Source organism: Dendropsophus ebraccatus, chromosome 7, assembly GCF_027789765.1.
Source record: "Dendropsophus ebraccatus isolate aDenEbr1 chromosome 7, aDenEbr1.pat, whole genome shotgun sequence".
Taxonomy (NCBI): domain Eukaryota; kingdom Metazoa; phylum Chordata; class Amphibia; order Anura; family Hylidae; genus Dendropsophus; species Dendropsophus ebraccatus.
Window position 1 is genome coordinate 36490173 of NC_091460.1, and position 13524 is coordinate 36503696.

The following is a 13524-nucleotide window of genomic DNA, read 5'->3' on the forward strand; positions in this document are numbered from 1 at the left end:
CACCGCTCCATGGGCCGGCTTAATCTCATAAATGGACAAATTAGCCATTAAGCATGAAATGGAAGCAGCTTTCTCCAGACAGCGGGAGGGTAAGCAATGTGCATCACCGGCCTCCAGTTCTCCAGATTAGCTGCAGGTATTTTATTAAACCAGCAGGAGGTTTTTACCATAGCTTGTAGCAGCTTTAAATAGTGAAGGATTGTGTACTCACCTTCTATATTAGGCTTGTTTGTGATATAGCAGAGTATGACCGGTTCGCACACAAGGGTCTATTCACAAGGTGCGGTCAAATTACTGGCCACCAGGAAATTGTGAAGAAATTTTAAAGAACTGCAATTTGTACTTACAGCAGTAAAATCTGACCACATTGTGTGAGAAATGTCTAAAATGTGCACAGCCCCTGCAAATCCTGGACTTGACAATAACAGTACGGTCAGTTAGTGGTGAAGAGATGAGCGCAACTCCAGCATGCTCAAGTCCGATCATTTGGAATTTGAATACGGGCGGCTGAAGAGGTTGGATGCAGCCAGAGAGAGTCCATAGAGAGTCGTGATCATCACTAGTGGGGAGTAGGTGAAGGCTGAGAGTCCAGTGATATCGTCATCATCATCGCTCTGTCCATGCAACAGGAGATGGACCCATAGTCACATACACAGAGCTGAAAGAGAACATGCTGTACACCCTTGATCAAAACTTTTGACATGTCTTTAAGGGACATGTCTCTATAAGTGACAGTGCCTATTTAAAGTGAACTGTCAGTATTGGGTCTATGGGGGGTTGACCTTCAGAATCTCCACCAATATGGAAAATAATGTTATAGGGTGCAGTGTTAAAGGGGTACTCCAGCGGGGGGGGGGCACTTTTTTGCTAGGACCAGGGAGGAGGTGGCTGAGGGAAAAGACGTCCACTCACCTCACTGGTTCCAGCGGCGGGCCGCGCATCGCGGCGCTCCGGTGCCCGGCACTTCCTGGTGTCTGACGCGGGCCCGCTCAGGTCCGCTCAGCCAGTCAGTGACAGGAGGGATCCGTTTCAAGTCGTATCGTGATCCGTTTCAAGACGTATCGTCTCGGGCCCGCATCAGACATCAGGAAGCGGCTGGGAACCGGGGACTGGAGCGCCGCGATGCGGGACCCGCCACTGGAAATGGGGAGGTGAGTGGACGTCTTTTCCCTCAGCCACCTCCTCCCCTGTCCCAGCGAAAAAGTGCCCCTCTGCTGGAGTACCCCTTTAAGGCCCTATGACACAAAGCGATTATCGGCATACTTGGCCGTTTATGAGCCATTACGGCCGATAATCGCGTTGTGTAATAAAAGGCAACAATCGTCTTTTAACGTCTTTAAACATGTTGAAAGACGAAAGACAACTTTAGCAGCGATCTGCTGCCGTCCCTCTGTGCAGTAGGAGCGGCAGCAGCAGACCACCGCTATCTCTTATGGTCTGCCCGGGCAGCGCTCACCCCCCACCACCACCACACTTTTCCGCTTGCTGTCAGTGCGTGTAATAGCGCCGGCAGTGAGTGGGGAACAAGGGGCAAGTGAGCGCTGACCTGACAGGGCAGCACTCCCTTGCTCCCTCCGATCGCCCCGTGTAATAGGGGGTTTACCAGTTGCGCTCAAGTCTTTTGCTATATTAGGGGCCTGGATTTTTCATAGGGGACCAGAACTTTTACCCCTGACTGGCTACTCTTATCTGTCATAGAAATACATTGGAGGGAATGGTGACACCTCTGCTGTAAGATATAATGACAGTCTCCCAGGCAGCGGCTGCTGTTACCTCCTGCTATATAATTAGAGATGGATTCTAGCTTTCTTCTCCTAATTTGGTGTTATTTTCTTATGTTTACTTCCCCCGACAGACGCCTTGTATAGGGTGATAGCTAGACGGTGTTTTGTGCTATAAGACTTGGGTGACATCATGCAACTATCAGCAAGAAAACTTTAATGTCAGTCATTTATCCCTGTGTATAATCTCAGTGGCTTTGGAGTAGTTAAAGAGGTTTTGCGGCTCCTAGCAATCACATTCCATAAATGTGTTAAAAAGAAAGAGCTTAAAGGGGTTTTCCCGATAATTAAACCAATTTTTAACCAATAAATGAACATGTAAATGTATGTGTCAGACTTTCCTTATGCTTCTAATGAAGCCTGTGTGCTCTGCTGTCTCCATCTGCCAGATTCCTGTCCAGTATACACCCATTTAATGAACTTCCTGTTCCTGCTGTACATTCTAGCTGTGAACTCTGCCAACTCTATTTGCCTTTCACTATGTGGAAAGCTCCTGTGTGTGTAGTGGGTGATGTTCTAGTCAAAAAGGTGTAGTGGGAGGAAGCAGTGTTTCTCAAACCTGTCGATAGTAGAGTTAGGGTCCTATTAAGCAAAGCATTTTTTTTTCACTGATTAACGATAAAAGATTGCAACTGATCGTTTTTGGAAACGGCCTGAAATCATTCATCTATTATTATGTATTAAGAAAACTGAATTTCATTCACTTTCAGCCTTCCGATTTGCCCATTTCATGCAGGTAAAGTAGATGGATGCACCAGTTTCTTTAGGTCACGCTAGGACATGACCTATGTAGCATAGCAAACACCCATAAATGAATTTACCCGTTCTGATGCTGGATCATGTTATATGAACCAGTAAATAATTTCGGTCCATTCACTTAAATACTAAATGATTACAATGCCCGGTTTTAATTTCCTTGGGGAAAGCAACTTTACAAGGATTAACTCCCCAGGGTTCGAAGCTGCAAAAGTGATTACAAAGTAAAGTAGATTAAGCTTTTTAATGACAGAAAAACCAATACAAACATCCCGAAGTCTGTTTATTAAGTCCTTAACTCCACTCGGATACCTGAATAGGAGAGAAAACCTGCCAGGATAGCTGACGTTTCGCTTAATGGAAGTATTTTAAATTTTGCATGGATTTATGTGGAGGATTTAGAGTGGCAAAAACTAGCGAATTGTAGCACTGTTGCCACTAGCAACAATTTTTTTTAAATTTAAATGATCCTGTAATAAATCTGGTTACTGTGTCAGTAAGAAATACAGTAAACCTTGATGAGACTTCTTATTCGGGGTGTATTTCCTGGTAACCCCATATAAATGGTATGGTTGTTAGGCAGTGTGCTCCTGGCAACCAGTCTGTATTCATGAAAATGCAGTCTACTATACAGGTGTCATGTAATAAAACGGGAAGAGCTAAGCATTTATATAATTTTATGTAAAACTATTCAGTGTAAGGGTGACAGTCACGGACTATGACCACCTACTGGACTCCTAAACCAAACAATAGCTGAGATTAGTCAGTTACCTTTAGGGTGGTCCCCCAACTTTCACCATCAGGGAGGGAAAGGAGGGACTGGACATGTTCATTTTTACGGCCAGATCCTCTTGTTTTCTCTAGAGATAAGTCACCATCACAGGACTCTATTAATGCCTGTTTTGACTCTCATCATTAAAAACCTAGGAACACGCAGCCAAGTTGAGCATTCATGTGTATAGGGGAATCCGAACAATTAGCTGCAAGGCATAGAAATGTTCTTAAAGTGTTGTTAAAGGTGTAGGGTTAACTTAATACAGCAATTTGCATGGGGCCTTAAAATACTTCTCGGCCATGGAAAGTAATCCATTATAGCCCCCTTTGGAGGAGACCATCTACTGAATAGTTCAATGTCCCTGGCACAGCAGTCAATAGATTCAGGAGAAGCAATAAAATGCCATTTAAAGCAACCACTGGGACACCCAAAGATCATGAGAACGGAGGAAAACTGCCCGCCAAATGGAGTACATTGCATGTGCACGGTCAGTGTTCCATTTACCCTCTCAGTGGCCTTTGAACCTTGCCATCTATTGATTTAAGGGACCGTGTTCTTCTGCCCTAATGTTCAGTGGTCAGACACCCACTGATCATGAGTACTGAGAAAAACTAATGCCCAAATAAATGGAGTACAGTGCACGTGCTCCATTCATTCTCTAGGAGGCTTCCAAATATTGCCAAGCATGGTACACTCCATTCATTTAGGGAGATCACTGGTCGGATCCCTGCGCATTACCAGAACTGAGGAAAACTGAAATGAATGGAGTACAGTGCAAGTGCTTGGTTAGCACTCCACTCATTCTCCATGGGGCTTCCAAAGGCTGCCGAGCATGACACACCCCATTCATTTGGGAACCAGTATTCCTCTGCCATTGTAATTGTTTTGACCCCGACCCATTAGCCTTTGGTCCCCTAGGAGTTAGCTTTGTAAGTTGGGAATACCCCTTGATGGTGAATGTCTATCTTTTAACATCCGGTCATGTTAGGCCCCATACTCTGGCTGTAGACGGATAGAATTTTATCATTTTACTCTTTAATGTCTGTGCAGGTGGATTTGGGCTCAGTGTCCTAAAAACAGATTGCCGTTAAGATTCTTGGACCAGAATAAAAGAGAGTAATGTTAAGGGGAAGTACCTATGATTGCATGAATAATCTCTTCTATCTGGCTGTGTGTTTCCAGGCCAGGAGATAAATGGTGGCACATTCCCGTTATAATCTGAATATTCACAGGGCTGTTAGTAATGTAGCACATGGCCTTTTAGCTTACAAGTATTTTCCCGGCATAAAAACTAATGGTGTAAAAATAAAATCCATCTCTAATGATATTTAACACTTGTATCACTTGCCCTGCCTGGCATAGTCCTATCAATCATGACTGCCAGGCTTCAAAGAGCCGCAGTGCCGTGGATTTTTTTTCTTTTTTTTCCCTCAGGGAAATGTTCTCAGGGGACGGCGGCTGTTTGAGGGTATAGTTTCATTATATAGGTTTGGATTCCATTATGGATAATGTCAGTATAAGCTATGGTTAAACTGCACAACCTAATACATATTCTTGTATCTTAGGTTTATATACCATTGATGTACCTTATACCTTTTGTTTGTATAGGGACTATAGAGAGGACGAAATATAGTAAAGGTTACCCCTAAAACCCTCATCCTGCCATGACTGATAGATATCTCTGTATCCATATACATTAGATTACCTTCCGCCAAACCTGATTTGGGTGGGACCATAATGTGTATGGTAGCCTTCCAACTCTCCCCCAATGCCAAATACTGTAGCAGAGAAGGGTCAGACATGTTATATTTCTACTGCCTGATCCTTTTGTTCTCAGGGAATATTAGCCACTTACCAATCCTCTCTCCAGTCAGAACACATGCCAAGCATGCATAAGTATGGGGGGATTGGAAGAGATAGCTGTAAAGTCAATGGACTTCCATAGTTACATAGTTAATAAGGTTGAAAAAAGACAAGAGTCAATCAAGTTCTACCTACAGAAACCTACTCTGCTGACCCAAAGGGAGGCAAAAACCTTTCCAACCAACGGAGATCTAATGTGTATGGTTAGCTTGACACTACGTGAGTGATGGTCATCCACCAGTGGTAGTGTTGCCTTAGGGTAGGATTCCGTGGCGGAGCCCCCCACCATGTCAATTCTTTGAGTGGAGAGCAACGTAAGCGAAGGCCATCCCATAGAGACACTATGTGATACTGAGGCACACGGGGTTCCGCCTGTTTTATACAATGTGAACTGGCCCTTAAGGTCCTATTATAAGGCCCAACATGTGGGGTAAGCGAGCACAGATCTGCAAGATCAGCGCTTGCTTACTGAACCTTTTATAAAACTCGATAATGGTGTAGGCAGGGTTAAGCAGGCATTGCTAGCGATGTCCATGCCGCCCTTGTTTTAATCATCCATTAAACATGTTGAAAGACAACGAGCGGGCACTTTCTTGCTGCTCCGCTGATCGTTGTTTTGGGGTAATATCTGTCCGATTCAACAGATAATCCATCTGTGTAATAAGGTCTTTACTACATTTGTAATCTTGGGGTGGGGTGGAAATCCTCTGTCCATTGTTATGATCTTACCACTGTATCCATGGGTACGGACACACCTCACTGACGAGACGAATAGGAACGCACAGTTGTCAGATTTCATGTATACTGTACATTTCCAGGAGCAACAACAGGGGAATGGCACAATGCAGAATTAAAGAAAGACACTGCAGAATAGAGAAATGCTAGCGGAACTGCCAGTTTCTGGTGTCTGGTTGGTGAATGTTAACCCCTCTGTAATGTACGTTATGCATCAGTATGATAGGCTGAGCGTGTTATAAATGCTGACATAATCACTACACGACAGTTAGACCTTTATTATAGTCGTTTACATATGAATAAATGACACTTATCTTCTCCTGATTTCCCGTTTTCCTGATCAGCGCTGCGTTGATGTAGTGATTACAGTAAATGATATATTCCTCTTCCTCATAGTCGCTTCTCTGGAACGCCTCTCCTGGAAATGAGAATAAATGATATTTACAGTGGTGTCATGAATCCAATAGAGTTTAGTGCGTCCATGTCATTGAACAGAGATGGTTTTCAGCATCTGTAGAACCAGTTCAGATTATAGTTAAGGTCATCATACACAGTCTAGGGGTGTAGTATAATGGGGGGGGCAATCATACAAGTTGCAATGTCCCGTATTAAGAAGCCAAAGCTACAGATTCCTCATGATAATATGGGGGTCCTTGTCACAGATTAGACATTAGGGCCCTGGAATTTCCATTTCTGTACATGTGACTGAATGTGTCGTGACTGTACAGAATGGGTGTAACATGGATGTATGTGTATAGGCATTTAAGAGGAGATTTATCAAACATGGTGTAAAGTGAAACTGGCTCAGTTGCCCCTAGCAACCAATCAGATTCCACCTTTCATTTTCCAAAGAGTCTTTAAGGAATGAAAAGTGGAATCTGATTGGTTGCTAGGGGCAACTGGGCCAGTTTCACTTTAGACCAGTTTTATAAATCTCCCCCTTAGGCTTTACTGTATATCTAACACAAGGGTGTTACTTGTATCTGATTTTTGGTTCTCAGTGTATAACTCCAGCAGAGACCAGACATCAAGAGGCATGGGTCAGCCATAGACTCCAATGGTAAAATATATAACATTGTTATTAGATGGCTCTGTATGGAATAGTTCAGTTCCCTGCTATTACATACAAAAAAGAAAAAGTATATTGGTGTATTCGAACCTTATGTTGGGTTAATGCAGAATTCAGTGTAAAATCACTCCATGTCTTTTTGCTAAGAAAACATATACATACATACATACATACTGTACATACACAAGAGTTTGCCCCCAGGGTTCTTAAAAATAAGCCAGGGCTGTAGAGAATTAGGTCATATGATCAGTCCCATTGCGAGCAGTGACAAGCAAACTTGCTAATATTCTGGTTTGTCTGAACGCCAATGCTCAGTAGTTGACTCCCGCTTCCTAAAGAAGATGGATGCAGCCCTAGGTAGTCCTGGAAAACATGGATTTATTCATATTTTCCTGGCAGCGCTAGGGCTGCATCCAACTTCTCCAGCCACCGGGAGTCAAATGCAGAGTGTTCAACAAGTTTCCTCTTCACTAGATGAGAGGGCTCAAAAGTTAGTTTAACATAAAGTTATCATTCGAAGGTAAAGGTTCACCAGTGCATGCATATGGGTGTCCATTGATGGATCCTTCTTGTAAAAGAAGATGTTACTACCTGAAAGATAAACTATAGAAAACTTCCAAATGCCTTGAAAAAAAGTGGAGAGTCCCTTTAAATCTAATTAGTACAGATGCTTATAACTTTAAAAAAAGACTCTCCAAAAGAATTATAATCACCTTCTATTTTTTCGTACTTTTTCTACAGTTTGTTGTGCAACAGTTGATGAGCCACAGGAGCCAATCATTGGCCTGAAGGCTAATGCCATGTGATCAGGTCCTCTATGGGAGTCCCTATAAGTTGTTGTGTAGTACCTCTCACCCAGATGGACAGATTCCTCTATATACATGGATGAGTGTGCATGTATTCACATGCACAGAGAGAGGGGAAAAAATCAGCTTCCAAACTTCTGATCCTTCTCCCCCTCCATGGTGTCAGGAAACCACCATATACATTAGATGATGGAACAGTCTCACCAAAATTGGAATGTGCATGTCTATTACACGGGCCGATGGGATGTAAAGTAGTCTTGTTTAAGGAGCTTATTACAATGTTCGACCATCATGCAAGGAGAGCCACCTCAGCAATGACTGGATTGTTCTTGTGGCCCTTTTTATCATTTGTTGGCCGTACACCCCATTACATGAAGGGATGTGCAGCGACGAGCCACAAACCGCCAATGAAAGAGTGTTTGCTCGTTGACTGATCTCTGGCTTATACAAAGCGATGACGGCCTGCTGAGCTGATAATAAGTCCCGTGTATCAGGGCCATTAGACACTACGGGGGAGATTTATAAAAGTGGTGTAAAGCAGAATTGTTTTAGGACCCTATTCCCTAGTAACGATAATCGGCCGGATCGGCCCCATTTGGCCTGATTCGGCCGATTATCGTTCGGTGAAATAGAGAGAACGATCAGCCGATGATCATGTCATCGGCTGATCGTTCATTTAGGGCCAGACCTAAAATCATTGTTCCCCCACAGCGCATCGCTACGGTTGAATAGCGGTGCGCGGCGGGCGACCGTCGATTTGACAAGCTGCAGCATCATACATTACCTGTCCAGGCTTCTCCGCGCTGTCTTCATCCCCGGGTCCCGCGCGCTCTATCTTCAGAATGGCCGGTCAGCTGACTGAGCGCTCAGCCAATCACAGGTCGGGACCGCCGCGGCCTGTGATTGGCTGAGTGTGGCCTGTCAGCTGACCGGCCATTCTGAAGGTAGAGCGAGCGGGACCCGGGGATGAAGACAGCGCGGAGAAGAAGCCTGGACAGGTAATGTATGATGCTGCAAGGGCTGCAAGGACATCGGTAACGATGTCCTTGCAGCCCTCGCTCAACGATCATCGGGCCGTGGAAAAGGCCCAGTAAACGAGCGGTGATCTAGCAGATCGACGCTCATTTACATCGTTGATCGGGCCCTCCTCGGCCCGTGGAATAGGACCCTTAGTTTCCCCTAGCAACCAATCAGATTCCACCTTTCATTTCCCAAAAGAGTCTGTGAGGAAGTGGAATTCGATTGGTTGCTAGGGGCAACTAAGCCAATTCTACTTTACACTAGTTAGCTAAATCTCCCCCTATGTGTGTAACCATATAGGGGTTTGGAGGTATAGTAATTGCCCATAGCATTCTAGTGTCATGTTGCTGATCTCTGTGATTTGTATTGCCTGATATCATGTGTAGTTATTAGCTTGTCCATACACAGTTGTTCGTAGTAGACCATTTCCAGCACGATCACTGAGATTTTAGCCCCTCTATAGACAGATTGTTTCCCTTGCTCATACATGTGTTTGTGGTTGTGTTTTTTTAGGATCATGCTTCTGGGTGGCCGTCCTAGAGGGAAAAGTGGTCGGAATAGTGGCGGCTAGAGGCAACAAAGAAGACAACATTGTTGAGTTACGCCGGATGTCGGTAGATTCCAACTACCGTGGAAAGGGTATTGCCAAAGCCCTAGGCCGTAAGGTTTTGGAGTTCGCTATGTTAAACCACTATTCTTCCATCGTGCTTGGAACAACAGCGGTGAAAATAGCAGCTCATAAGCTGTACGAGTCCTTAGGGTTCAAGCACGTCGGTGTCGTGGAGCATTACACCCTTCCGGGGATGACACATTCATTACTGGAAAGAATGTTCTTTCAGCTTCGCTACCATCGCTACTGTCTCCAGCTCCGCGAAGAATAAAGGAACTCTGCCCGTCCCCCCTTCCTGCATTCATTTTCTATTAACCCACTCCTGCGGCAACAGCAGATATTTTTTTATTTGCTGGTTTATCCCCCTCCCCTTCATGTCATTGATGTGATTCTCATTCTCGAATGTATAACAGGCTCTCCCCAGCATGCTGTGAGATGGAAGCTGCGCCATCGTCTTCCTCATATGTGCCGAAGGGACGGGTCTCCTCTCTGTTAGGTAGAGTTTACCTAAGTGTTGTGTCTGTATAAGCACAGAAACTGGAGCGGTGGCCTGGTGGAAATGTTGCCAGGCGTAGGGATGTGAAGTCAACCTGAATGCAATGCATTACACCAGTAAGGGGGGTGTTATCGATAGATCTATCAGTTCATCTATTTTCGAGACAATGTGAATACTGATGCTTGGTACATACAATGCATGAAAAGGAAGTGTCTGCACGTTCACAAACACACAGCACTGCCAACGAGGCAACGAGGTTGCACTTTCTTGGAATGTGCCCAATAATTCTGCCAAACCTGAATGGATTTTTGGCGCATTCAGATCTTGTGACCTTTTCCTAGATGTCATACACCTTTAAGCCAGCAGACAGCCTGTTACATCCAAACTGAGCCCATTTGTATAGTATTCTGTAGATAAATAACTTCATGATAGGACTTGACTGGGGGCCAAGTGTCCATATGGGCACGGAAGGGTTTCCGGAGGCCCCTTGTCTCATTCTCTGGCTCATAGAAGATGTCAATGAAGCACAAGAGAAGCTATTATTACCTTGGCAATGCATTTGCACATTCTTTGCAAACCTTTGAGACCCACGACGAATACTTCCTAAAAGGAAGGAATGTATAGACACCCATCAAGAATTTCGTCATATCGTGTATATAGACCCTACCCTGCAGATTCTCTTGTAATTGTGACCTGCTTTATCTACCTTGTAAGAATTCTGACTTGTCTAATGCAAAAAAGCAATGCAAAGCAGATTTGGCATGCGTCTGTACTTGGTATGTCTGTACAGTGCCTGCCAAAACACTGAACCCAAGTCAGCAGCTTCCTCTGTCTTGAAATGTGTAAATTTTTGTAAAATGTCTGGCAAATCTAGATTTGCATGTAGTATGTATAGGGGGCAAAGGGGTAGATTTTAATTTAAAAAGAAAAAAAATGCAAAAAAAAAACAATTATATTGAAGATGCATTTGATATGTATGTAGAGAAGATTTAGTTTTAGTTACTTTTTAGAGAATGCTTTCCTAGATTATAGAATTCTAGTTGTTGTATTTTGTTTGGTATTTTAGGCAAATGGCGTTGGATAGGGGTGGGTGACAGCAGCCAACAGGAGGACATGTGTAATGTTACAAAGACTGAGGCAATGTTGCTTGACAATTCCGTATGCATAGTTAGAGGTGTAGCTCTGGGGAGGGGGGAGCTCTGCAGGGGCGGTGCTAACAGATAGAGACTTTGAGCGCAAGAAAGTTTAGCTACGTCTTCAACATAGCACGGGATTCTCACATATCACCCTCTTTCTTGACCCTTCTTTCAAAAATGCCCCCACCAGCTTTAAGACATGCACTGAATGTACACAGTTACATAAGGTATATATTCCTATATACCCTATGAGGGCATGTGGGCATTGGATATCAGGGTCTATGGATGTAATGACAGGGAAACTCCTTTTAGTTGCCAAAGTGTACAATTGTAAAAAGAGAGTGATTTCTGCTCTGGAGAACTTGCAGCAGCCATGTATTACTACATTACAGTAGCAAAGTCGCCAGCCCTAATTACCCTGGTGATAATTTTTCTCCACCACAATTTTTTTTTATGAAAATGGGGTTGGCAAATTTTATCTGTGAACATACTTAGAGGTGTTTCTCAGGAATATATAAATAAAGTTTATTGAAAAAAGCACATCACACGTTAACATAAAAAAATGGCTCATTGGAGCCCCACCCTGAGAACGGCCATGAAGCACCACGAACACCCCAAATGTCCGTACGCTGCATAAACCATATCTGCTTTGTGACCCCGTTCTGAGAATTATTTGTTATCATTTTTCTTAGGGTCAGTTGTCTGTATAAAGAGTATATAAATAAAGTTTATTGAATAAAGCACACATAATGCAGGTTTTAGAGGCATGTCCACAGTCAACATCAAAGTTGTTCTGTCATCAATAAACTTTATTTATACATTAATAATGAATATGGACCTAGATAGGTCTTTAAGAATGTAACCTATGCCCCTTTCAATAAACTTTACTTATACATGGACGATGCATGTGGACATTGATTGTTCACAACAGCAAAAACTTTGATGTTTTCAAGTTACCTTTTTTATACAGTGGATGAGTTGGACATCTATATGTCAGTGTGAACATAAACTGTTCTTTTCAATAAACTTTATTTATACAAGTTCATTAAATGTGGACAAAGATGTATCAATGAGAGCAAGTGCTGTTCTCATCAATAAACTTTATCTGAACATAGACAATGTATGTGGACACAGAGCACAAACATGCCCCATATGCCGAAAACTTTATACATTGGCCATGAATGTATGATAGATGCCAGGGCCACTCTCAGACTACTGAGTCTATAGGAAAACATCCACCTTGGAGGGGTTTTCGCTGCTTTTTCTCTATGAAGTATTGTTAATACATTGTTATTCTGTAGCCTACCTACAGAACAGGGTAATATAAGAAAATAATTGAATATACAGGGAATTATTGCATTTACTGCATGTCTTAAAGCAAACCTTGCACATACAGAGTCCCCTTTGGCTGCATACATGGGCCGTGCCTGGTATAGCAGCTCAGCTCCGTTCGGTTGAATGAAAAATGTGATTTCTTTGGGATATTCTACTTTTCTAGGGAAGCGGGTGTTAAACATAATGCACATAAAAAGAAACTAGGAAAATGTGATGTAGCTTGTTATTTATAGGTACAACCCACATACTGTACACCTATGCGAATCGAGTCCTCCATGATATCATGCAATATGGGTTATTAAAGAGCATTTTTTACTTAATATGAAATCACATGGGGCTGTAGTCCATTCCATAAATGCAGACTTTGCATATAGGCCCATACCACAGGCCACATAAGACCTAGTGTTGGCCACCTGAAAACAAGCCCTCAAGGGGCAAACTGGGCATAACATCAGTCGATTGAGTATGTTGGCGAAACAGAAATTCTGCTTATCACCATATTTTTACATGGTGGTATACATGGGCCTATTAAAATGAATGACCACCATATTTAAAGGAGAAGTCTGGCCATTTAAAAAATATGACAAACAGGCAACAGGGATGGGGAAGAAAATAACAAGCAAGCATTGCTTACCTTTCCCCGTGCTTGCGGTGTGCTACGTGACCAGCCCTGGACCCCCACTGGAAGTCGTAACGTCTTCATATTTCGGAGGAGAATGCCCGTCTCGTCTGATAGACAGCCCATCCCAGTCACTGACTGGCTGAGCAACCATCAGCCAGGTTGTGATGCCAGCTCTATTGGAGACCAGCGGGGGTTTCGAAGCGGCAATCCAATACTGGAGAGGCAAAGGGGAGAGGTAATGCCCCTGCTACTTAAAAAATGTCTCCCCTGGCGGGACTTCTACTTTAATACGGTATATGATGAATGCCTGATGGGGTCATAGACATAAAACCTTAGTGGTGATTTAAAAAATTGCCCAAAAATATTTCTCCAATCCTGACCCATGATGCAATCTAAACAACTGCTCCATTTATTCTTGGGGCAATTGTGGGGGCAAGTGAATAGAGAGCCATAGCTAGCACCCCAGGTCAAAATTTCTGGGGGCAGATTCTCTATGTAATGCTCTTAAATAGACTCATAT

General features: G+C 43.4%; 2 protein-coding genes across 2 annotated transcripts in view; one reads left to right on the forward strand and one right to left on the reverse strand.

The window, feature by feature from the left end:
- NAT8L (N-acetyltransferase 8 like) overlaps nt 1–12192 on the forward strand; it is a 40591-nt gene extending 28399 nt beyond the window's left edge. The window contains exon 3 of the mRNA XM_069977316.1: nt 9319–12192. Within this exon, the coding sequence (XP_069833417.1) occupies nt 9319–9686 (368 nt within the window). The 3' untranslated portion in view covers nt 9687–12192. The remainder of the gene's footprint in view (nt 1–9318) is intronic.
- POLN (DNA polymerase nu) overlaps nt 6200–13524 on the reverse strand; it is a 118743-nt gene continuing 111418 nt past the window's right edge. Inside the window, exon 28 of the mRNA XM_069977312.1 lies at nt 6200–6328. The gene's annotated coding sequence lies outside the window, so the exon portion shown is untranslated. The remainder of the gene's footprint in view (nt 6329–13524) is intronic.